Consider the following 22622-nt stretch of genomic DNA (forward strand, 5'->3'; position numbering starts at 1 on the left):
AATGGCACCGGCTCCTGCACCATCCTGCGGCACCACGGCGGGACTGGCACCCCGGCCATCCACACCCCCTACGCAGGACGAGCCYTTTTCCATCCCTCCAATGGGTCTCTCTTGCTGGAGGATGTTCAGGAAAGTGACAGTGGCATCTACAGAGTGACTGTCAACRCAGGAGATGGGAAGAGCCTGGAGATCCTGCTGGAAGTGTTCCGTGAGTGATGGCTGTGGGAGGGAGGAGCAGGGTGATGGGTGTAAGCAGAATTTGACTGTCCAGGGACCAAGGGCCAGGCCAAGGGGGCTGCAGAAGGGATTTGGGCAAAGGCCAGTCCTTAGCTTGTTTGAACCTGTCATGTGTGGAGACAGCACCAAGGACACCTCAGAAAGGTGTTCCCAAGATGTCCTAGTGGGGCAGGTCTGCAGGTGCTGCCCCACGAGACCTTCTARGGGGCCTGGCTGGGACAGAGGGACAGGTTCTGTCCCAGACAGGCAATTCCACCCCTTCTTTTCTGATCCTTAGTGCAGGGATGGAGGGACTGGTGGGTGGGAGGATGGTGGGGCTGGTGGGAGGATGGAGGGTCCAGCAGGACACAGAGGGGCTGGTAGGTTGCTGTGACTCTGCCGCCTGCAGTATCCCTCCCTCCAGTGCTTTGTCAGGGGACACGTGAGAAGCCACAACCCCTCAGCCCAGGCTGTCCCATTTGCCCTCTCCAGGCGCCAGCTGCCACCACAGGGACAAGAGGCCCTTGGAATGGCCCACAAGTCCCTCCTCAATATTGTTCCCAGCAATTCCCTTAATTTTCTCTGGCTTTACCCACCCTCTCACTAATCAAGCCACGGCCTGATTAATGCTACCGCAGCCCGTCACCACCCACCTCTCCTTCCAACCACACACAATCCAAGCGGGATCGACCGCCTTCTCTGCTATTTTCTCATTTCCTGACACATTTCAGAATGCTCCATATTTACCCATCCATTAAAAGCAGTGATTCAGCTAGAAAAACAAAACAAAAAACATTAAAAAAAAACAAACAAAAAAACAAACCAGCCCTGGAAAGCACAGCAGCAGAATGGACTGCCCAAGGGAAAGGCGCCTGTGACCATGCTGTGGCAGATGTTGTGGTGGTGGCTGCAGCCCAAGGCTYATCATGGATGCTCCAGGTCATGTCCACTGGCACACAGTGCCCAGAGAAGCTGTGGCTGCCCCTGGATCCCTGGCAGTGTCCAAGGCCAGGCTGGACATTGGGGCTGGGAGCAGCCTGGGACAGTGGGAGGTGTCCCTGCTTGTGGCAGGGGTGGAATGGGATGGGCTTTAAGGTCCCTTCCAACCCAAACCCTCCTGTGATTCTGTGTCTGACGGAAGTGCTGAGGTCTCTGTTCTCTTTCCAGAGCCCGTGTCCCACCCTCGGCTCCAGACCAGTGCTCTCCTGGCTCGGGCCACTGGTGAGGTTATCTGTGAGGTGGCTGAGGGCAGAGTGGACAGCATCACCTGGAGGAAGGATGGGCAGCCCCTTTCCCCAGACAGGCTTTCCCAGCTCTCTGACAGCCGCAGCGTTCTGTACCTGAGGCCGGCCAAGAAATCGGACTGCGGCTCCTACTCCTGCAATGCCAGCAACAGGATCAGCTGGCAGGAAACCTCCCTGAACATCACTGTTGAAGGTCTCACCTCCCACCGCTCCCCCACCCTTCCCTGGGGATGCCTCAGTGGTTCCATCCGTCCCTCAGCCTCCCTTCCCCACAGTCTGGCCACCCTCCCTGTCAGGTGGTGCCACGTGCTGCTGACAGGAGCTGCCCACCACAGGATGGTCAGCAGCAGCTCCCAGTCTCTGCTCCCACCAGGGCACAGTCTTTGGCAGGAGATTGGCCATTCCCTCGTGGGGCAAGTCCCATGCGGTGGCCCTTGGCCAAGGTGATGGTGAGCAGGACATGGGCAGGGGATGGCTGGGAAGCCTGTGGGGAGCACCCACCCCGTTTCATGATGTGTATTTGGCCACCAGCTGGCAAATAAATGGAATCTGTCCTGGTGAAGGGGGAGTCCCGTGGCCACCAGAGCCATTGGTGCCAGTCCTGCCCATGTCCCGACTCGCCTCCTCGGGGTCATTGTTTTTCAGGTCTCTCCCGTCTCTTGAAGAACACCCTGAAGATTTCGGTGGTCGCGGTGGTCTTCGCTGTTGTCTCAGCATGGGGATTAATCATTCCCATCTGCCAGTCTGAAAAGCTCAGGATAAGTGAGTGGGGGGAGCGGGACCCCATCTCCCTTGTCTGGTGGGGGAGAACAAAGGGCATTTTTGTGGGAGCCCCCAGGTCCTGGGATACCCCACAGCRCCAGGGTGGGGACAGGCCCTGAGGAGGGGGTGGGGGCTGGCACAGGGCTCCCGAGGGTCACAGCAATCACCCCTTTCTGCTCTGGGTGTTTAGGGGGGGAGCTCTGGAGGTGGCTCAGCTCCTACACCTGCGGGCTGGTGTGCATCGCGTGCATCCTGGACGGCGCCGCTGGCATCCTCTGGATGTGGGAGGAAGGTATGAGGGGCTGTGGGGYGGTGCAGAGCCTTGGGGGAAGGACCCCATGGGGGATGCAGAGTCCAGTGGGGGTCAGACGAAAGCATGGGCCACAGGGGAGCCACACTATGGATTATGGGGGGATCAATAGACCCACCCAGAAAAACATGTGGGATCCCCATGTGTGATCTGCAGGTCAGGGGGAGCCAGAGCCACCATGTGCATTGCACACCTGCCTGTGCAATGTACACAGCTGTGCCCCTTTTCCCAGAGCCCTTTCCCTGGATGAGTCCCAGGGCAGTAAAATGATCAAAGAATGGAAAGGCTGCTGGCAAGGAAAGGCTGGAAGGAGGGTGGGAAAGGGATATGATGGAGGGTCACCAGGAGATGGAGGTGGGCAGGATCACATGGGGTTCTCTGCCTCATCCCATTGCCTTTCAGGCCCTTCTATTGCCATCCTCCTGCCCGAGATCGCCCTGAGCTACCTCACCGTGGTGAACTTCCTGGTCYCCACCACCGTGATTATCCAGCCTACAGATTTCAACCATCTGAAGAGCAAAAAAGGTGAGCGCTTCCACCAAGGATGGACCAAACTGGCTCACAGTGGGGTTATTCTGTCCAAAAATTCATCCCTAACTTTTTAAAATGACAACTCCTGTGCTAACCCAGGAGGCTCCCACACCAGAGGCTGGGTGAGGCCAGCCCCCCAGCCACCCCTCCGGACACTCATCCACATCCCTCTTCCCCTYCGCAGCACAGCGCACGATGGGTTACGCTGCCCCAGGGGCTGTGSTGGTCGTGGCGCTGACCACCACCTTCCTCATCAAGAACATCTACCATCGCCACGGTGAGCAGGGCTCCTCCAGGGCCACAGCTCATGTAATACCCACTTCCCTTCAATTCGGCCACTGGAGACAGACCAAAGCCAAACCCAACAAATTGGGAGTTTCAGGGAAGTGAAATCTTTTGCGGGAGCAAAATTCAGTTTCCACATCCTCCAYCTACTTTGTTTTCTGGTTTTTGTGGCTGTGTGTTTTCACAGTGGCAACTAGCCTTCCTTCCTTCCCTCCCCCTGTTCCGTGCTGACTCCTGGTTTCTCTGGTGGCAGGAGAAGGRTGCACAGAGTTTGTGAACGTGACCATCCTGGTGGTCAGCACGGCGGCYGTGTCGGTCCTCCCGCTCCTCGCCATTGGCCTCTGCTGTAAGTCAGCTCCTTCCTCATCTCTCGGCCCATTCCAGTGCCTCCAGGTCCCTCTGCCCCCACACTGTCCAGCAGCCACGGGAATTACTGAAAATTGCTTTATTTGGCTCTCGTGGAGCCCCCATGGTCAATGGTCTGCAGTGACTGCTGCCCTTCCCTGGTGAGCCCCAGTCACCATGTCCCAAATACAACAWCCTGTCCTTGGTGCCTGTCACACCTTCTCCTTTGTGTGAGAGGTCTCCTTTCTCAGATTTGCCCTTTCACAGATCACACAACGCAGGGCTGGCGGAAGGACCGTGATGTCTGCTGGATGGACAAAGTGAGGTAGATCCTCTGTTCCTATTTTCCACGTAAATTCCTATTTTCTGCATGAATTTGTACATCTTGAACTGAAAGAAGCAGCATATGGAAACTGTCCTGTGCTTCGGTTTGTGACCCAGACCCCATGTAGGACACAGCCCAGCACTGGCCTCCAGCTTCTGGTTTCATACAGGGTTCAGTGGGAAGCTCTGTGGGTCCCCAGCCAGCAAAGCAGCTGAGAGCCCACTCAAATCTCTCCTTTATAGCCTCAACCTGACACTTTTAAATCTTAATTTCCCCTGGATTAATGGATTAACAGAATGAGTTGGGTGGAAAGGGAACTCTGAGATTATCCAGTGCCACCCCTGCCGTGTCAGGGACACCTCCCACTGTCCCAGGCTGCTCCCAGCCCCAATGTCCAGCCTGGCCTTGGACACTGCCAGGGATCCAGGGGCAGCCACAGCTTCTCTGGGCACCCTGTGCCAGGTCCTCCCCACCTCACAGGGAAGATTTTCAATGCTCAGCATTCCCCCTCCTCTTTCTTTCAGCTCCTACGAAATTACTCAGTCGGGCACCAAGGACACCATTCCCAGCTAGAGATCCATCGTGGTGTYTCTCCTTTGGCTCAGCCAGCCCAAGTCTTTCCCCAGGTTTAAAGGGCTCAGGGCTCTCAGTTGCTCTTCCTCTATGATCCTCACAATAAAAGTGATGAAATTAACCTGATTCTGCCTTTTTTTTTTAATTAAACTGACTCAGGAAAGGCCAAATGCACATTTCCCCTTTCTTTCTCCAGAAAACCAAGGTCCGAAGTAGAGAATCCCCTTTAGCAGCAGCTGAAAGCTGCTTGCTTTGTCTTTATTTAATGTTTGGGGATAACCCAGCACACTCACCCCACCTTTCCAGGAGTCACTTCTCACTCTCTGAACAGATGATTTCAGTGCATGTTTTGAGGTGCTCTCCCCTATATCCACCTCCTGCCTGTCCCCTTTAGCATGGGACACCATCTCCAGGGGACCAGCAAGGTTTGAGGGGCCAGGATTTGGGATTTGGRTGCTCCCTCCAAGCTCCTGCCTCTCCATGGGGGCTGGGGAGGTCTTGTTCCTTGTGGCCAGCAGGACTATGGCTCCTTATCTACTTTATTTACATTTTTTCTTGTTCTCGTCCTTGAATTTTCCTGCCTGAACAGGCAGCATCCCATTCACATCTCATCCCCCACATATTCCCATTACCATGTAGGAAAATCACAGCTCCTGGGCCTCTTGGATCAAGAAACTGGGGAGAAATCCTGTTTTGCACACTTTCCCTGGACCGCTCCCCAAACATCCCACCTTAGGAGGAGAATGCAGTGAATATCAGGAGTTAAGTAAGATGGAGACAAAAACAATGCTCATTGAAATGGAATGGGGATGGGGAATGGACCTGGGGCATCCCATGGTTTCACCCCCRGATAAACAACGGCTTGTGGCAGGTTCAGTGCTGGGATCTGAGGGAACCACAAACCTGCCAGRCTGACCACTCAGCTGTGAATGAGCTATGGCTTCAAACCACAGGGGGCCACAGAGCTCATCGTGGCCTTGGCATCAGCTAATTGCCAATTGCCAATTGCTTGGGGCAGATGGAGCAGGGGACAGAGTCTGAATTAACCCATGATGCAACGAGCGCCTCCAAACCTCAGCCCACCAGGATTCCAAAGTCACAGTGAGCTTCTGGCACCTGAGATCATGGCTGTATCAGAGGGAGGACGTGAGAATTCATCATTTCTATGGCCTTTTTAAGTCTTCTTTTTTTGTTTTTCCCCATCCCAGATATTCCTGCAGCTGGGCCCTTGGGGGAACCTCACAGCTGGCCCAAGGGGAACAAACAGAACCCGATGGGTCTTGCCCTTGGCAAAGGGAATTTTCTCCCTCTTGCAAGAATCTCTGATTGTGGATGGAAGGGAGCTGCCTTGAAGAGTGTGGCCCATGTTTGTACACCCCTGAGCCTTCTTCCCWCCTTCTCTGCTACCCTAGGAGCAGTAAATGAGATTAATTTATCGGGTATTTATTTGTGTTTGCTGAGTCCTTGAMAGCAATCTCACACCTTTCTGTAACATCATTAAGGTTAAAAAAGAAAGAGTAGCTGGTTTAATCGAAGCCAGACCTGCTGAGGGCTGCTCAGGACCGTGGCCTTGTGGTTTTTGGATGCTGGCCAGGATGGAGATTTCACAATCTCCCTCCTGGTCACCCTCAGGCAGGCAGTTTTCTTATATTTGGGGTGAATTTTCTTATCAATATGCTCATCACCTCTTGGTCTGTCAGTGGGGATCACTAAAAATCCTGTCTCTCTCTCCTTTACTACCCCCTTCAGATATTTATCGCCTTGATGAGACTCCCTGAGCCTCTCCCAACCTCTCCTGGGATGTGGGATGTTTCAGCACCTGGATCACCCTTGTGGATGGTYRYCCTTTGCTGGACTCTCTCCAGCCAGCCCATCCTCCTCCAGCACCGAACAGGGACGGGTCCCCTCCCTTGACCTGAGGTGTCATGGAAACACCAGGGTTGGAAAAGACCTCCGAGACCATGAGGTCCAGCAGTGGTGCTCCTCCTTGTGCAGCTGTCATAGTTTGACTCTGGCCAGATGCCAGGCACATCAGCTGCTCACTCGCTCTCCCTGCCACAGCTGGGCAGAGGAGAGAAAAAAAAATAGCCAAGGGCTCATGAGTCAACAAACTTGGAAAAAACACTCCAAGGGCAAAGCAAGCTCAACTTGCAGATACAAAGTCAATTTATTGCTGACAGAGAGAGAGGAAGATAATGAGAAGTTAAATAAACCCTTAAGACATGCTTTTTTTCCCCCAATCCCTCTCTTCCTCAGAGCATGAAGCACCTCCCGCCCCTCCTTCTCCACTGCCCTCCGTGTCTCCTTGTTTTTCCCTCACGTCTTCTCACCTCCTCCTCTTCTCAGACTAGAAAAACACTGTGTCTCTTTTGTTTTGGTTTTCTTCTTGCATCTGTCATCACAGAGGTCTTGCCAGCCTCTCTGATTGACCCAGGCTTAGGTAGCAGCATGTCCATCATCTTCAGAGCCATCAGGGATTGGCTCTGCTGGACATGGTGGAAGCTTCCAGAAGCTTCTCACAGAAGCCATCTTTGTGGTTCCCCCCGCTACCAAAACCCAGGAGAAGCAAAACCAACACAGCAGCCCAGGACACTGTGGACATTTTTGCCTTGCTGGATGATGATGTCCATGGTCAATGTGGTGTCCATTGCCAACATAAAGTTCATGGTCAGTGTCACGTCCATGGTCATTGTGATGTCTGTGGTCAACATGGTGCCCATGGTCAATGTCATGTCCATGGACAACGCAGGGTCTATGCTCAGTGTACTGTCCATGGGCAATGGTCATATGGTATCCATGCTGTGTTGTGTCCAAACTCAATGTGGTGTCCATGCTGTGTGATGTCCAGTCTCAGTGTGCTGTGGTGTCCATGCTCCATGCTCTGCCCACATTCCCGTACAACGCTCCATCCCTCGAGCATTGCACTGTCAGGATGGTGTCAGTTGAGCCAGCAGCCGATGGAGCAGCCAGAGGGGCTGTAACAGGACTGTTCCTGCCAGCAAACGCTGCTGAGATGGCCACAGAAGGTGTGTGGACCCCAGGGCACTGCCCACCTGGGAACCAGCGCATCCCTGAGGAGCAAGGTTGGCTTCTGGGAAGGACCACTGGGTACCTGAGAGCCCCAGAACACCCTGAGAGCCACAAAACCAAGCAACAGCAACAACAAACATCACTTGGAAGAGGGAAATGAGTCAAAGAAATGTGGGAATGTCTGGTAAGCAGGAATTGGCAAAAATACATTGGATGTTTCAAGTGGAGGATGAAAGAAGAGCCCGGGAAAGCCAAAATCGATCGGAGAAATATAAAAAGTCAGATTATCTGAGGGTGGTTCCAGATGAAACAGAAACAGCTGCTCCAAGAAATGCTGTCCTGCAGTCCCTCAGTTCACTATGGTATCCAAAATCACCCATTTCCTCCCCAAAGTCAGCTCCTCCCTACAGAAATTTCTCTACCTGAGCTGGGACCCCRCCAGGGATGGCCTGACTCTGGATCCTCATGGATCAGCTATAGAGGGAGGCTTTGTCCAGCATGGATTTACTTCGTTCCTGGAGCAGGTAGGGAGCACTGGTGCCACTTCCAGTACAACATTTATGGCTTTTTGTGTAGGACACATGTGGGAGCAGCATGAAACACACTTTTCTGGGAGAAATACTGTAGTAACTTGAAATACATGCTGGCTTTACCAGCAGTAAAGGTGGAGAAAGGACATGAAGGCACAAAAAACAGGATGGGAGGAGGTGGATGCTGTCAACAGCTCCTCCCCAGGTACATCCCAGGGCGTCTGACACACTCCGGGGTTTACTGACGCAGGGCAGGATTAAACTCATACTCAGCCTTTGCCAGAGGCTGTTTTTCCCGGCTGTCACAATGCACTGAGGCTTTCCCTGCATCCCAGGGGAGGTTTTTCCAACCACAAACTGCTGCTGGTGCACAACCCCACACCSAAAGGCCACCAGGTGTACCCCAAAGCTCCCCCAAAACCCTGSGGTGAGCCCCAGAGCAGCCCCAAYGCAGCTCCTGGGTRGGCTGCTCCTCCCTGGGCAATGCCAGGGCAGCTGCCAGGCACCCGTGACTCAGGGAATGGGGACAGCTTAAAAATACCCTCAGCCAGATTTGGAGCAGAGTTGCTGGGCTGTTTTTAGTCCCAACTAAGTCCCTCAGGCTGTCTCTGCCACAGGAGCTGGGTGAGGGATGGGATGGGGATGCAGGAACCCCACAACAGAGCAAATGATGTCCCCAAGAGCAATGGATCATCTCAGAGCCGGACATCGGGATCAGTCCAGCATTCCCAGGTCTGCCACCAGCTACCACCCACCAGCAGGTGGGCTGATTCCTTTCCTGGTGCTCCCCAGGCTCCAGACACCCTGAGGGGTATTTCCCACCCCTAAACATCACAGCAATATCCTCTGGGATAACACACACCCTTTATTAGCATCAACAGACAAACAAAGCACAAAGTCTCCAGAACAATTCACGGACAACTCTACAAAACACTTAGAAAACTTTTTTTTTTTTTTTTTTTTAACATGTGGCTACATTTTACACCCTCAAGTGCAACAGAGAACAAGACAACCTGCCCTGCAACTTCCAATCAGGTTGGAATCTCGTTCACTCTGTCCCACCTCCTCTGCTTCCTTTAATGGCTCCATGAAACCCCGGCTGACAGCCCATTGCTAACTGCCCCTCATAATCTCTCCCACAATTTTCCAGTTTGCCTGAAAGAGGTGTAGGACAGGTCAAGGATGGGATTTGAGCCTCTCCCAGGAGATCTGCTCTCCAAGGTGAAAGGGAACTGCCTGGTCACCTGGCCAGGAAAGCCTCTGTAACTCTTCAGGCAAGAGCCCAGCACAGAAACACCCCCTGGATCAGGGGCTTGGAGCAGGGAGATGTCCCCAACCTACTCCAGAGGTGCCGGAGATCAGGTCAGGGAGGGGCCTGGACCTGGGACTGCCCCTATCAGATTAAAAGGAGGTCCCAGGGTGCCTAACAGTGGGGTTCAGTACCCCGGGAGAGAACTCAGCTCTCTCCAGGTTGGAGATGCCTGCTGTGCTCCAGGCTTAGCCAATGGAATAATGTCCCCTCCAAAGCAAAGCCCAGGAGTGCCCTGCAGGAGCAGCATAGGGATGGAGGGGACAGGAGGGGACAGGAGGGACAAAGGAGCAGGGCTGCTCTGGCCGTATCCAACCAGGCCAAGGCTGCCACCACCCACAGGAGCAGCAAACGGGAAGGACAAGGGGGCACGGTGCCCGTTCTGGGAAGAGGATGGGATGTCCCCAGGAATGTCCCCAGATCCTGCACAGCCCAAGGTTGGAGGAGTTGGGCTCGAGAGCATCCTTATATCAGGCAGCTGCAAGGATTTCTTTGGGCTTTGCTTTCACAAACTTCACAAATTCCTTTGCTGCATCCCCATTCCCCACCTCCCCGCCTCTGATCCCCTTTGGACGCAAAGAAAATCCTGTCCTTTCTCCTCCGAGGGTCACAGGGAGCAGGATGCCCACAGCCTCAGGCTCCCAGGCCCCCTGGCAAACCCCTGGCACAGCAGGACACCAGGAGGCCCCAGGGAGGCAGGGCTGGCACTGCAGCACAGCTCCAGGACTGTGGATTTGCCCAGCAGGGACAGTGGCTCTTCCCAGAGCCCCCAGCCCATCCAGGCCTCTGGAGGAAGCCAGGAGGATGGAGGGATGGAGCAGGTACATCCCCCTCCCCAAGGATGCACAACAGGAAGAGCARGACTACACAGAAATAGTCCAAACCAGTGTTTTCAAAAAAAAAATATATATTTGCAGGTTCTGGCAGCTTGAACACTTTAGAGGTGAGCCCAGGAGTGGCTGAGATGGGATGGGACACATGGCACTCCCAGCAGCATCCAGCATCAGGGAAAGGCAACATCAGATTTAGCTCTACCTGCGTGGAGAAGTCTCCATCCGAGCCATGCCCACTTGGACCCCTCTGTGGCCTCGGCCAGCTCAGAGTGTCCCATGCTGGCAGTGGCAGCAGCAGCAGGTCTGGACTCCAGCCCCACTCCAAACTGCAGGAGCTACCTTGACCAATTTATCTCTGGGGAAGTTCCCTGGGATGCACATGAGACACCTGAGACCTCTTTTGTTTGCAACCCACCACCACATGGGAGAGGTTTTCCATCCTTAGGGACTCACATCCTTGTCCTCAGCCTCCAGGAAGCTCCAATGAACACCCCAAGTGCATTTGTGGTCACACAGAGTGAGCAATTGCTGAGAAAATCCTGAGAATCACTCTCTTCCCAGAAATCTCCGGAGCATCCAAAAGCCCACCCATTATCCAGAGCTAAGATAACCAGGAGTGTCAGGGTCTGGGAGAGGGAATATTTCCAGAGGAAATCCCAGTGGGGATAAAACAGAGGGGACAGGAAATCCTCTGAGCCTCTGGAGTGAGASAGCAGCCCCTTAGCAGAGAGGCTGCGATAGCACCCTAAGCTCTCCCACTTCTCCAGTTTACTGGAACAGCCAAGAATAAATTTGGGCTTGTGGAGGGTAAATTGGCTTGAGCAGCAGGGCCACCTCAAGAGGAGGCTGGAGGCATCTCAGCAACATTCATTACGCAAGTCCTTCCTTCTCTGGCACCAGACGAAGACACCTGGGGACAAAGCAGCAGCATCAGAGAATACCAGAATCGCTGGGGTTGGAGGGACCTTTAAAGCCCACCCAGTTCCAACACCCTGCCACRGGCAGGACACCTCCCACTAGACCAGGCTGCTCAGAGCTCCATCATCAATCATCATCCTCTCCATTCAATATCCTGGAGACACCTCTTCCATCCCGGAAACATCAATGCAGGAGCCCATCAGCCCTTCCCAATGTAGGACTGGGATTCGGGATCTGGGGAAGACCTCCCTGCTCACCCCATGCTGCCCCACAGGTCCCACCTAAACAGCTGGGGAGGGGACCAGCCACCAGCTCTGGCCACATGTGACCTGTGTCCCCAGGGACAAGGGGAGTGTGACAGAATGACAAGAGCAGGAGCACRGCCAGGAGCTTTTAGAGCACCTCCCCAGCACCAGGAGGCTTTCCACAGGAAAGACCTGGAATCTTTGTGTGGTACCAAAACACACAAAAACCCCCAGGGAGAACCTCTCACTCCATCCCAACCACCACATCCAGGTCCAAGCATGGAGGCGTCTTGGTTTCTTTTGCAGCTGGCAATCTGAGAATTCAAATGCTCACTTTGGCAAGGATGAGGGATGGAATGGGCCAGAAAACACACTCTCCAGCTCCAAAACAGGAGGAAAAGCAAACTGGAGGCACCTTTCCCTTCTGAGGGAAGAAAACCCTCAGAGCACGGCAGGGGCTCAGTGTTGTCACCCCAGAAGGGATCCCCTGGATTTTGTGGGGGCTGCCCCACACCAGAACAGTCAAATATCATCTCTGCATGTGCTGCAGGAGGGGGCTTTGTGGCTTTCCCACTCACACCTGGGAGGAGGGAGGCAAAGCCAAGGAGAAAACCGGAGGCAAGAAGGACCTCCTTAGATTGGGGACACCCTGCTGGAAACAGCRGCTGTGACAGAGCCCAGCACCTGTCCTGGTGGGTACACCAGGTCCTGGCAGGGATGTGTCACATGGGACCCTCTCACCCACCTCTTGTGGCCACAGCACCTGCCATGGCACCCACCAGGGCAAAGAGTCATCCCAGCACCCACCTGCTCATCCCAGCACCCAGCTGCCCCATCCCAGCACCCACCTGCAAACAATCCGATGATGACACAGGTCAGAACTATGGGCAGCATCACGTTGGCAGCATCTGCAAAGGGGAGAATCCAGAGCCTCTGCACCAGAGCAAATTTAAGCCCTCACCCACACCCTCTGAGCAAAACCTGCCTGCTCAGCCCAGGCAGGGTGAGAGAATCCCTTTTTCGGGCTGTCTCCTGCAGCTCTTTCCCCGGGCACGGGGAGGGAAGGAATGCACTCACGGTGGACCCGGAGCAGGACGGAGGTCTCRTTCTGGCTCACGGCGTTGCTCACCACACACGTGTAGTAGCCGCTGTCGTTCATCGATGCCCRCAGGATGCAGAGCGTGGTGTTCCTCCCCACAAACAGAATGCGCTCACTTCCCACGAGCAGTTTCCCATTTTTTTTCCACCAGTAGGCATCTGCCTTCCCTTGCACCACACTGCAAACCAGTTTGATGTTGCCTCCTGCCTTCACCTGGGAATTGCCCACGATCTGTGGCTCGGACAGCGGCGCTGGGAGAGGCAGAGGCACCGTCAGTGCTCGCACGCGCAGCTCTGCGGACCCCAGGCCGCAGCAATCCCGGCTGCTAGCCACGGAGGAGAGCCAGCCACGGCACCACTCACCGACAACATGCAGATGGAACCAGTCTGTGGCCTCCTCCTGYGACCGGAGGCGGTAGAGGCGGCTGTCCCCATGCTCCAACACCACCTGCAGCGACAGGTCTGACTCGTTGAACATGGTGCGGTTCTCATAGCGCCGGGATGTGACRGGGTGCCCAGAGCTGTAGGTGAGGATGACCCCCTCCTGCATGCCGACTCTGTACTCCCAGGACACAGTCCTGCTGCCCCGCAGCCGAGGTGCCATCAGCAGCACGGTGCAGCCCACGGCTGACACCAGGCTCCCCGAGGCCGGRCGCACATCCACGGAGTAGCAGGGAGCAAGCGTGCGGGCTGCAAGAGAAACCAGGAGTCACCCCACAGCCACAGGGATCCCACTCTGTCACCTGGGAGGTGCTGTGGAGCCCTCCCTGGCTCAGCTGCTCAAAAAGGAGCAGAGCTGAGGAGGGAATTATTTATAGAATCATGAATCACAGAAGTGTTTGGGTTAGAAGAGACCTTAAAGATTACCCAGTTTCGTGGGCAGGGACACCCTCCACTGGGCCAAGGTGCTCCAGCCTGGCCTTGGACACTGCCAGGGATCCASGGGCAGCCACAGCTTCTCTGGGCACCCTGTGCCAGGGCCTGCCCACCCTCCCAGGGAACAATTCCTTCCCAATATCCCATCCATCCCTGCCCTCTGGCACTGGGAAGCCATTCCCTGTGTCCTGTCCCTCCATCCCTTGTCCCCAGTCCCTCTCCAGCTCTCCTGGAGCCCCTTYAGGCCCTGGCAGGGGCTCTGAGCTCTCCCTGGAGCCTTTTCTTCTCCAGGTGAGCACCCCCAGCTCTCCCAGCCTGGCTCCAGAGGGGCTCCAGGCCTCGGAGCATCCCTGTGCCCTACTCTGGAATCTCTCCAGCAGCTCCACGTCCCCCCTGCACTGGGCCCGGGCCCGGGGCAGCTCTGCAGGTGGGGGCTCACCGAGACAGGGCAGAGGGGCCGGACCCTTCCCCTCACCTCTGCCCCCACTCTCGGATGGCCGGGCCGTGTTGGGCTCCTGATTCACCAACAGCTCCAAACCCTGCAGCGGGGACATGAAAATGCCACTGTGCTCCGGCGGGGCACGAATGGAGCTGTGGGACCCCCGGCACAGCCCCCCGCGGGTCCCTGCCGGGAACAGGAGCGGAAAGCCGAGGAAAGCCGCAAGTCCCTTCCCGTCCTGCCCCTAAAAGCTTTTCCCCAGAGCTGAGGCATGCCCGAGCCCGGAGTCGCCCTCGCGGCTCAGAGCAGGCGCCAGGCAATGTTTCCCCCTCCCTCCCTCCCGGCTCCGTGCGGAGGGGCAGTGCCGCCCTCACCCGCTCTCCCCCGCCGCCCAAASCGCCCCAGCTCAGCCCAACCTCCCCGAAAGATGGGGGAGCCCCTCGGGCACCCCGCAATTGGAGCGGCCCTGCGGCTGACACTCGCCTGTGACCCCCGGGGGCTCCGCGCTGCCGGGGACAAGCAGGAGGAGGAACAGGGGCACGGGGAACATCTGCGGGGCCGGMGCGGCCACAGCTCCGCCGCCAGGCTCCGGCAGCTTCCCTGGGACGGGACTGGGCGGTTCCTTCCCTCCGTCTTCTCCTCTACCCCTCCCCTTTTTTCCTTCTCCTCACCTCCCTCCTTCCCCTTCTCTCTCCTCCTCCTCCTCTTCTCCTCTCCGCCCTTCTCCTCCTCTCCTTTTCTCCTCTTCTTCCCTTCCTCCCTTTCCTTCCCCTCCACTCCCCTCCCTTCCTCTCCTCCTCCTCCTCTCTTCCTCCTCCCTCTCCCATTCGAGAACATCCAAACCCAGCAAACAGAACCCCCCGAGGCACTCCTCCTGTCCCTCCTCTCCTTGCCACGGTGTAAAACCCCCAAATCCCAGCTCATGGCCACCGGGGAATGCCCTCCTGCTATCTGGGTAAGGAAGGAACCGTCTCCTGTTCCCGGGATCCTACCACAGCCACAAAAACTGGGGGTTTAGTAATTTCCCGGAGCAGCCCTTCCAACTGCAAGCAGAGATTGGGGAAGGACGGGACGTGGCTGGGATACAGAAATCCCACTGCTCCTGCAGGAGATTCATCACAGAATGTTCCAGGCAGGATAGGGACAACGTTTTTCTCCTTGCCCAGGTTGTTTCCATCACCTGGCCAGCTTGGGAGGTGCAGAGGGCACATATACAAGTGCTTCGTGGCAGAAAAAAAAAAATCCAAAACACCTATTTGGTGCAAAACCAACCCTCAAGATGTAAAGATGATTCAATATGGATTAGATATGGATAAATCTATATAAATAGATTAGACATAGATCAGCCAAGCCAAACTGGTCTCCCATGCAGGAGATCCTCCTGTTGAAAGCAGTTTCAGACATCCCCCACAAGATCTATTCCTGGCCCCCAATAAACTTCAGAACCACAGTAAACCCAATACCCACCACCTGTGGGTCCCCTGGGCCCCTCCGGAGCAGGGCCATCCCTGGGTGGTTTGGCAGCCTGCACCCCCTCGGGAGGGGAGAYGCTGTGCCCGGATCACTGACTGAGTGAAAGCAGCGGTGTTGGGGGTCCCGGCACAAGTGAGAGGTGGCCGCACATCTGACACRGCCACAGCTGCAAAACGGATGTTTGAAGGTGAATTCACACCTCCCGGCACCCGTGTGTGCACAAAGCCTCAGGGAGGGCAGCACTGGGGCAGGATGGGGCCATCAGCCATGAAAATGCCTCTGCGATCTTTTGGGGTGTCCTGTGGGGGAGGTACCACTCCTTGCATGGGAGCAGCGAGGGGAGCAGGGCTTTGGGGCTGGTACAGGGATCAAACCCAGCAGGTCCAGGGGAGGATCTCCAGGGGGACACTGAGAGGAGAACAAGGACACGGGTGTGCCCGGGCAGGAGCCCACGCCGCCGTGCCGATCCCACTAGAGGGAGCGAGGAGATCGGCTGTGCGAGGAGCCAGCGGAGGCGCTGGGATCGGGGAGTCCAGCCCGGGGAGGGAGCTGCAGCACAAAGCTGCCTGTAATTCTATGGCTGGAGCACAGAGATGCTCCTGGCTGGGGCATGGCTGTCTCGGGAGCTGCTGTCCTTCCCTGGSATGTTCCAGAGGGTGCTGCTGGGTCCTTAGGGCTCCTCACCCCTCCTGGGGAAGCCTGTGGGTCCAGGATTTTATGGGGCTCCTCCATCCCTCCCTTCACTGCCAAACTCCCACCCCCTTGCAGGGAGCAGCCCTGGATCCCCGTGGAGCTTCCCTGCTCTTCTGTTCCTTCTCTCCCTGGGCCTCGACTTCCATCCTCTAGGAGGTCAGGAAGAGCTGTGAGGACCAGTTTGTACCCATCCAACCCATCCTGTCCCATTTGGGGTGGCCACCCATCCCTGCAGCCYCTCTGTGTGAGGCTGGAGCAGCTCYGATGCCACCAGGCMGGGAATGTCCCCACCTGCTCCGTGCTGACAGGGGCAAGCAAACCCTGGCCCCAGCCCTGGGCAGGAGAGATCCAGGGAAGGGCTGGGGGTGCTCCCAGGGCTCACAGAGAAGAAGCTGGATCCTGATCCCTCCCCTTGCAGCCCTGCTTGAGCACAGAGCCCAAAAATATGCTGCCCCTCCAAAGCCAGGTGGGCATCAATCCAAAACGTGCAAATTCACCCCAAATCAGTGCTCATGGCTCAAATCGTGCTAAGACAGAATCAGGCATGGAGCACACACAGGCTTTGGGAAACTTCTGAGCAGGGCAAGGGGCCTCTCTCAACTCCGGGGGCAGTAGATGGAGTTCAGCATCCTCACAGGATGACGGAGCTGGGGGTGGGAGGAGGGGGATGGAGAGGGGGAGGGTTGTAAAAGTGCCGAGCCAGCAAAAAACCTGCGGTGGGAGGCTCTGAGTCAGCCCCAACAACGGTTTCACTGAAACCAGCCCCTGCCCCAGCCCCTGCCCTAGCCTCCACACAGCTAGGAATCCTGCAGATTCCTGGAATGGGCAGCGGGTCTCTGCCCTGCCACAGCCTCTGACCATCTGTGTGTGCAGAGGACAGGGACTGGACGCCACTGGGAGACCTGGCTGGAGGTCCCTGCATGGCACTGGGCCAAACTGGGTAGTTTGAGACTGACCCAAAGGATTTGGGGGTCAGGATGAGGTTGAAGGACAAAGTCTCTGTTGAAAAGGGTGACTGGGACTGGCCTATGCACTGCAGCACAGGAACCATCCAAAACTGGAATGCTCTGCTCTGCTCCAGAGCCAGGCTGGAGAGAAGGATCCAGGGAGAGCTCAGAGCCCCTGCCAGGGCCTAAAGGGGCTCCAGGAGAGCTGGAGAGGGACTGGGGACAAGGGATGGAGGGACAGGACACAGGGAATGGCTTCCCAGTGCCAGAGGGCAGGGATGGATGGGATATTGGGAAGGAATTGTTCCCTGGGAGGGTGGGCAGGCCCTGGCACAGGGTGCCCAGAGAAGCTGTGGCTGCCCCTGGATCCCTGGCAGTGTCCAAGGCCAGGCTGGACATTGGGGCTGGGAGCAGCCTGGGACAGTGGGAGATGTCCCTGCCATGGCTGGGGTGGCACTGGATGGGCTTTAAGGTCCCTTCCAACCCAAACCACGGATTCTGATTCTATGGAACCAGTCAGGATCAAGGCCCTCTGAGAGCCTTTGCTGGACAGGGGGAAGTGAAGAACGGAAGGACAGAGGGCCAAGGCACAGTGAACCCCTTGGCTGTGCTGGACCGTGGAATAGGGCTGGATACGGGATCAGGGCTGGGTATGGGAACAGGGCTGGATATGGGAACTGGCTGGGTATGGGAACAGGGCTGGGTGTGGGACCAGGGCTGGATATGGGGATAGGGCTGGATATGGAAGCAGGCTAGATATGGGAACAGGGCTGGGTACAGGAGCAGGGCTGGATATGGGAACAGGGCTGGGTATGGGAACAGGCTGGTCCCTGGCACCTGGGGAAGGAGGTCTCCACGGGACAGGAAGCTGACCTGATCCTTCACCCCGGCAGGGTGCACTGAGTTCCCATTGGAAGTAYGGTGTGATGGGGAAGAGGCTTGTTGTGAGTTAAGGTTTCTCCTTTTGTTTCCTTTCTTGGGGAATTCTTCTTTCCCATTTTGTTGCTGGGATACACTGATTGCCAGGTCTTCCTTTTGATGKCTGGGCGATTGGTGAAGACAAAAAGAACCTAYGCCCCACCTGAAGGATCTCCCTGGGCATTCCTCCTGCCTGGCAGTTTATTTTATCCCTCTCTTTGGAGAGAGGGAAGTTCTCATGGGAGTTTTGGGCTCGGGGAGGGTGTGTGTGTGTGGGGCAAGGGGTAGCTTCASTTCCTGCCCTGCTTGGCTCGGGGGAGGACAGTTGACCTGCTGCCTGCAGGGGAGAGCTCGCCTGCTGCTTTCTGCAGAGCCCAGCATCTCCAGCCGTTGCTGCACTGTCATGTTCTGCCCCTGTGCCTTGCCGGGGACCCTTGAAATTCCAGCTGCAGTGGTCGAGTTCGGCTGCATCCTGTCTGCAGCCACGGGATTCTGCTCATCTCTTTTCTCATTGGCTGTTCTGGGGTCTCTTGCTGTCCAGCGGAGCACTGAGATCGATGTTTTCCRCTGTGAGTTTGCAGAGGAACTTTTTCTCTGCCCAGCTCTGTCGATTTGTATCCGCCATTGGCCACCGGGAGATCTGAACCAGCCGGGACCCGCCCACAGCGCCCCCTGCAGCCGCCGGGGAATCATCGCACCCGCCCTGCCCGGCCGGGAGCCAACAGCGCCCCTGCCGGCTGGGACTGGAACTGCACCAAAGGGGAGGGTGTGTCTCTGTGTGAGGCTGTCACTGGGTTTGTGGTTGGGGTGGTCGTTGCTATCGTTGTTGTTACTTGTTTCACCTTGTTATACATATTAGTAAAAACTGTTATTCCCTTTTACCCATATGCTTCCCTGAAAGCTCATGATTTTCAAAGCTATAATAATTCGGAGAGAAGGGGGGGTCATATCCATCACTCCAAGGGGAGTCCCTGCCTTCATTGGGCAGTCTTTCAAACTAAGACAAGGCTTTTCGCCCAAAACACCACAGCACAGGAACTGATGAGTTCCAATCGAAAGACAAACATCTGAGGGCACATTCCAGGGAGGTTACAGCAGCTCCTGAGCCGCAGGCGTGACTTCAAGTCCCAGGGCTTGCAGTTTCCTGAGGGAGGACCGACACATGCTTGAAGCCATCGGCTGCTGGAGCCAGCGTCGGGCTGGGCTTAAAGGAGCAGCACAGGAGCGGAGCCCCAGCTCTGGGTCCTCCCTGGGAAGGAGATTCCTGCACTCACCCGGCTCAGGGGGTCTTCCTTGGCCAGCTCACAGACATCCAGAAAACACAGAAAACAACGAAAACTGCTCATTCCCCCATCCTAAGCCTGGAACAAACTGAAGCAAATCCGAGGGATGGGCTGGGAAATCCCAGCCCCAGCTCCATGTCCATCTTGGCATCTCCTGCCAGGTCTCCCCCACCCCAGCACCTCACTGACAGCACAGAGAGCCCCCAATAAGCCCCTCTGTCTCTCCTGCTYCCCTGCACTTGCTCTGCACCATGGGGCACTGAGGAAACAGATTGCCAGGCTCTGCCTGACCCGGCTCTCCCCGTGCACACACCAGGAAACATTAGAAGTGAAAAACAACCCTTCAGCCAAGATTGAGGCGTTTTTTTCCCCCTGGCTCCCACCCAATTYTCTCTGCACAGTTCCAGTTCTGGTCCTGCCCTGACTCACAGACAAATCTTCTATTTCCAAGAAAGCAGCCCCAAACTCCTGGGTTCCTGGTTTCCCTCTGCTCCTGGACAGAGCTCAGCTGTGCCCCTGCCCCATCATCAGCATGCAGATGAGTGGTCCCAGGTTCCTTCAGCACAAACATCCATGTCCCAAATGGCAAATTATAGAGTCATGGAATGGTTTGGGTTGGAGGAGATCTGAAAGCTCATCACATTCCACCCCCCTGCATGGGCAGGGACATCATCCTCCAGACYAGGCTGGCAACTGTTTGTTCCCCACATGTGTCTTTTCCAGCTCTTCCCTCCTCACCTGGCTCTGCAGATCCTGAGCCTTTTTCATGAGAACAATCAGGAGGGTTGACATGCCATGGGATTTTTTTAGACATAATGAGTCACCTCCCTCCCAGCTCTGCGCCCTTCCCAAACTCCAAGGAAAGCATCTCACCTAGCAAACAGCTCTGGGCCAGGGCAGGGATGGGGCTGCAACAGAGCCACACCAGGCTCTGGAACACTGAGATGGCAGAGAGGCAGGAAAAGCACTCACGGGCTTGGCAGAGGCTTTGTGGTGGGAGATCCCTGCTCTCAGGAGCATCCAGACGGAGGCAGCAGGGAGGTGACAGGGGCAGGGTTCCCCAAGGAGGTCAGCAAACCCTTCGTGGTGGAAGAGAGGAGCAGGGAACAGTGAGAGCGGGCACTGAGGCAGCAAGCAGCCCGAGCTCAGAGGCTTTGGCTGGTAATAAATCCGTTCTCAGCCCTCTAGAATCCCACTGTGCCTCTTGCCCATAACCAGTCCCTYCTTCTCCCTCCAGCACAGCCCAGCAGAGGCTGGGGAACCAGGGAGTTCCGCAGCCCCCAAACTGCAGCAGTGCTGCCTTTGTGCACAGGGTAAGAAGAAAAACCTCCTGTCTGCCCAGAGGATGGCAAGGACACCAGCAGCCTCCTGYCCATCCTGTGCCATYGCCCAKCACAGCCCCCAGGAGAGAGCAAGRGATCAGACCTGGGATCCAAAGGTRTTTGTGGAGCCTGGCCCAAGGCTTYCACAGCAGCAACACAAGCTGATAACGTGATTAATGAGCCCCTTTCCCACATTTGGGAGGTCATGAATGCAGCTCACAGGGCCCTGCACAGAGCCAGGGGCACCCCTGGGTCACCTGTGGGCCACCAGAGCAGTTGTGGCCACAACCAGAGCCCAGAGTGACCAGGAAAGGAGAAAGAATTGGGACCAGAGTTGCTCGTGGTGCCTGGTGACCCCATGGGCTCCAGCTTGRGCAGAAGGAAGGGCAGGAGTGGCTGGTGCCTTTGCCATGCTCTGCCCCACATATCATCAGGCTCACCCATTGCCACCCTGCCTTTGGGGACAGGGAGGGGACCAACACTCAGCCAGAACAGYCCCCAACAAGGGCCATGTCCTCATCTCCTGGGGAGGGACCCCCAAACAGCCTCAGGCTACCTCATTTTCCCCCCGGCCACATGGGACAGTGGGCACCCCCCATTCAAAGAGGGAGCAGAACCCGGCAGTGCCACAAGGACACCACCACTACTCCTAAGGGAATAAGAAGCAGGAGGGTAGGATTAGAAGGACGCTGGAAAAATTTTCTTTATGGTTCCTTCCTTTCTTTATAGTTCCTGGCAGCTGAAGGAAGGGACAATTCCCATTTCCCCACCTGAGCCCAAGGCAATTGGGGACCTGAGAGGAAGACGTGGCTTCACCCCAGCCCCAGAAAGAAACCGGGAAAAGAGGGACTGGACCTGATCTTTCTCTTTGAGTTATCCCAGAAAGTACAGGCTTAAGGGCCCAAATCCTGAACCAAGGTCATTCCTGAGGTATGACACACAGGGTAAAGCCTGTCAAGAAACACAGCCTGGCAGGGCTGTGGGTCTCAGCTCTCACCGAGGAGGACAGCACTGCGGGGACCCTCATGGGGGGCAGGGGGTCGGCCCCAGGGCTTCAGAGGAGCCCCGGTTTCATGGCCACATCCTGGTGGTAGTGTCCCCATGTGGATCCACGGCTGTGGCGCTGCTCTARGGACATTGGTCTGGGGAGGGAATGGCCCATGGGGCAGCCACCCCCACGGTGGGTGTGGGGGCTGCTGAGTTGATGGGGTGTGGGCTGAGCAGGCCACAGCCCGGCAGGACAGGAGGGAGCGGTTCTGCAGGGGCCTGARCACTCCTGTGGCTCCTCAGGGTGTCACTTTTGTTCCACAGGTAACAGCACCAGRAGCTGCCAACTCCCCTGAGCACAGGAAATGGCAGCTTTTCCCTCCTTTCTGTCCRCTTCCCAAATTGCTCCACGTTCCCACTGTGGAGCAATGGGGACATGACCCAGCAGCAGAACAGGGCCCTAGAGGAGCACGGGGCTCAGCATGGCACAGGCAACCCTGTGGGGTGCAGTCCAGGAGGGCTGGGTGGGCACAGCTACCCCAGGGAAGCCTCCAGGAGGTGCTCAGCAGCTCCTGCCCCACTTCCTGCAGAGCTTCACCTCCCTGAGTCTTTTGTGGTGGCCGAAGCTGACACGTGGCCCCTCACCTAAACCCAGCTCAGGTCATGTCCCTCCAGCCCTGGTACCGTCTGTTGTCAGCCCGTACAGGGCGCTTCTCACCTGAGTTCACCCCATCAGCACCCACACTGTCCTGTGACGGTGGCATGAAATCATGGAATGGGTTAGGTGGCAAGGGACCTTGAAGCTCATCCAGTTCCACACTTCCAGGGATGGGGCAGACAGAGTTTCTCTGGGCACCCTGTGCCAGAACATCGGCACCCTTGCAGGGAAGAATCTGTTCCCCATATCCCATCTACCCTTGCCCTCTGGCAGAGAGAAGCCATTCCCTGTGTCCTGTCCCCGTGTACCCGTGAGGTGTCACTCTGGGGCTCTCTGGGGACACGCACCGTTCCCGCTGACTCACAGGACACAGGACACCTTGTCCCCGCAGCCCTGCTGCCTCCCGGGCCAGAGCTCGGGGCCGCCACCGCCGCCCGTGTCCCCCGGTGGCTGCGGGAGGCCACGCCCCCTC

The 22622-nt window shown here is 56.6% G+C and overlaps 1 protein-coding gene across 1 annotated transcript; it reads right to left on the bottom strand.

Moving 5' to 3' along the window:
- Nucleotides 1–10347: 10347 nt before the first annotated feature.
- On the bottom strand, nucleotides 10348–14126 carry LOC130578734 (hemicentin-1-like). Its single transcript, XM_057375057.1, has 5 exons — nucleotides 13870–14126; nucleotides 12918–13244; nucleotides 12534–12806; nucleotides 12305–12364; nucleotides 10348–11203 (listed from the first exon to the last, which is right to left on the bottom strand). The coding sequence occupies exons 1-5, from the start codon at nucleotides 13982–13984 to the stop codon at nucleotides 11151–11153; spliced, it is 828 nt and encodes a 275-aa protein (XP_057231040.1). The 5' UTR covers nucleotides 13985–14126; the 3' UTR covers nucleotides 10348–11150.
- Nucleotides 14127–22622: the final 8496 nt, after the last annotated feature.

The sequence above is a fragment of the Malurus melanocephalus genome, unplaced genomic scaffold (assembly GCF_030028575.1).
Source record: "Malurus melanocephalus ecotype Western Australia unplaced genomic scaffold, MMel_1.1 scaffold_237, whole genome shotgun sequence".
NCBI classification, from domain to species: Eukaryota; Metazoa; Chordata; class Aves; order Passeriformes; family Maluridae; genus Malurus; species Malurus melanocephalus.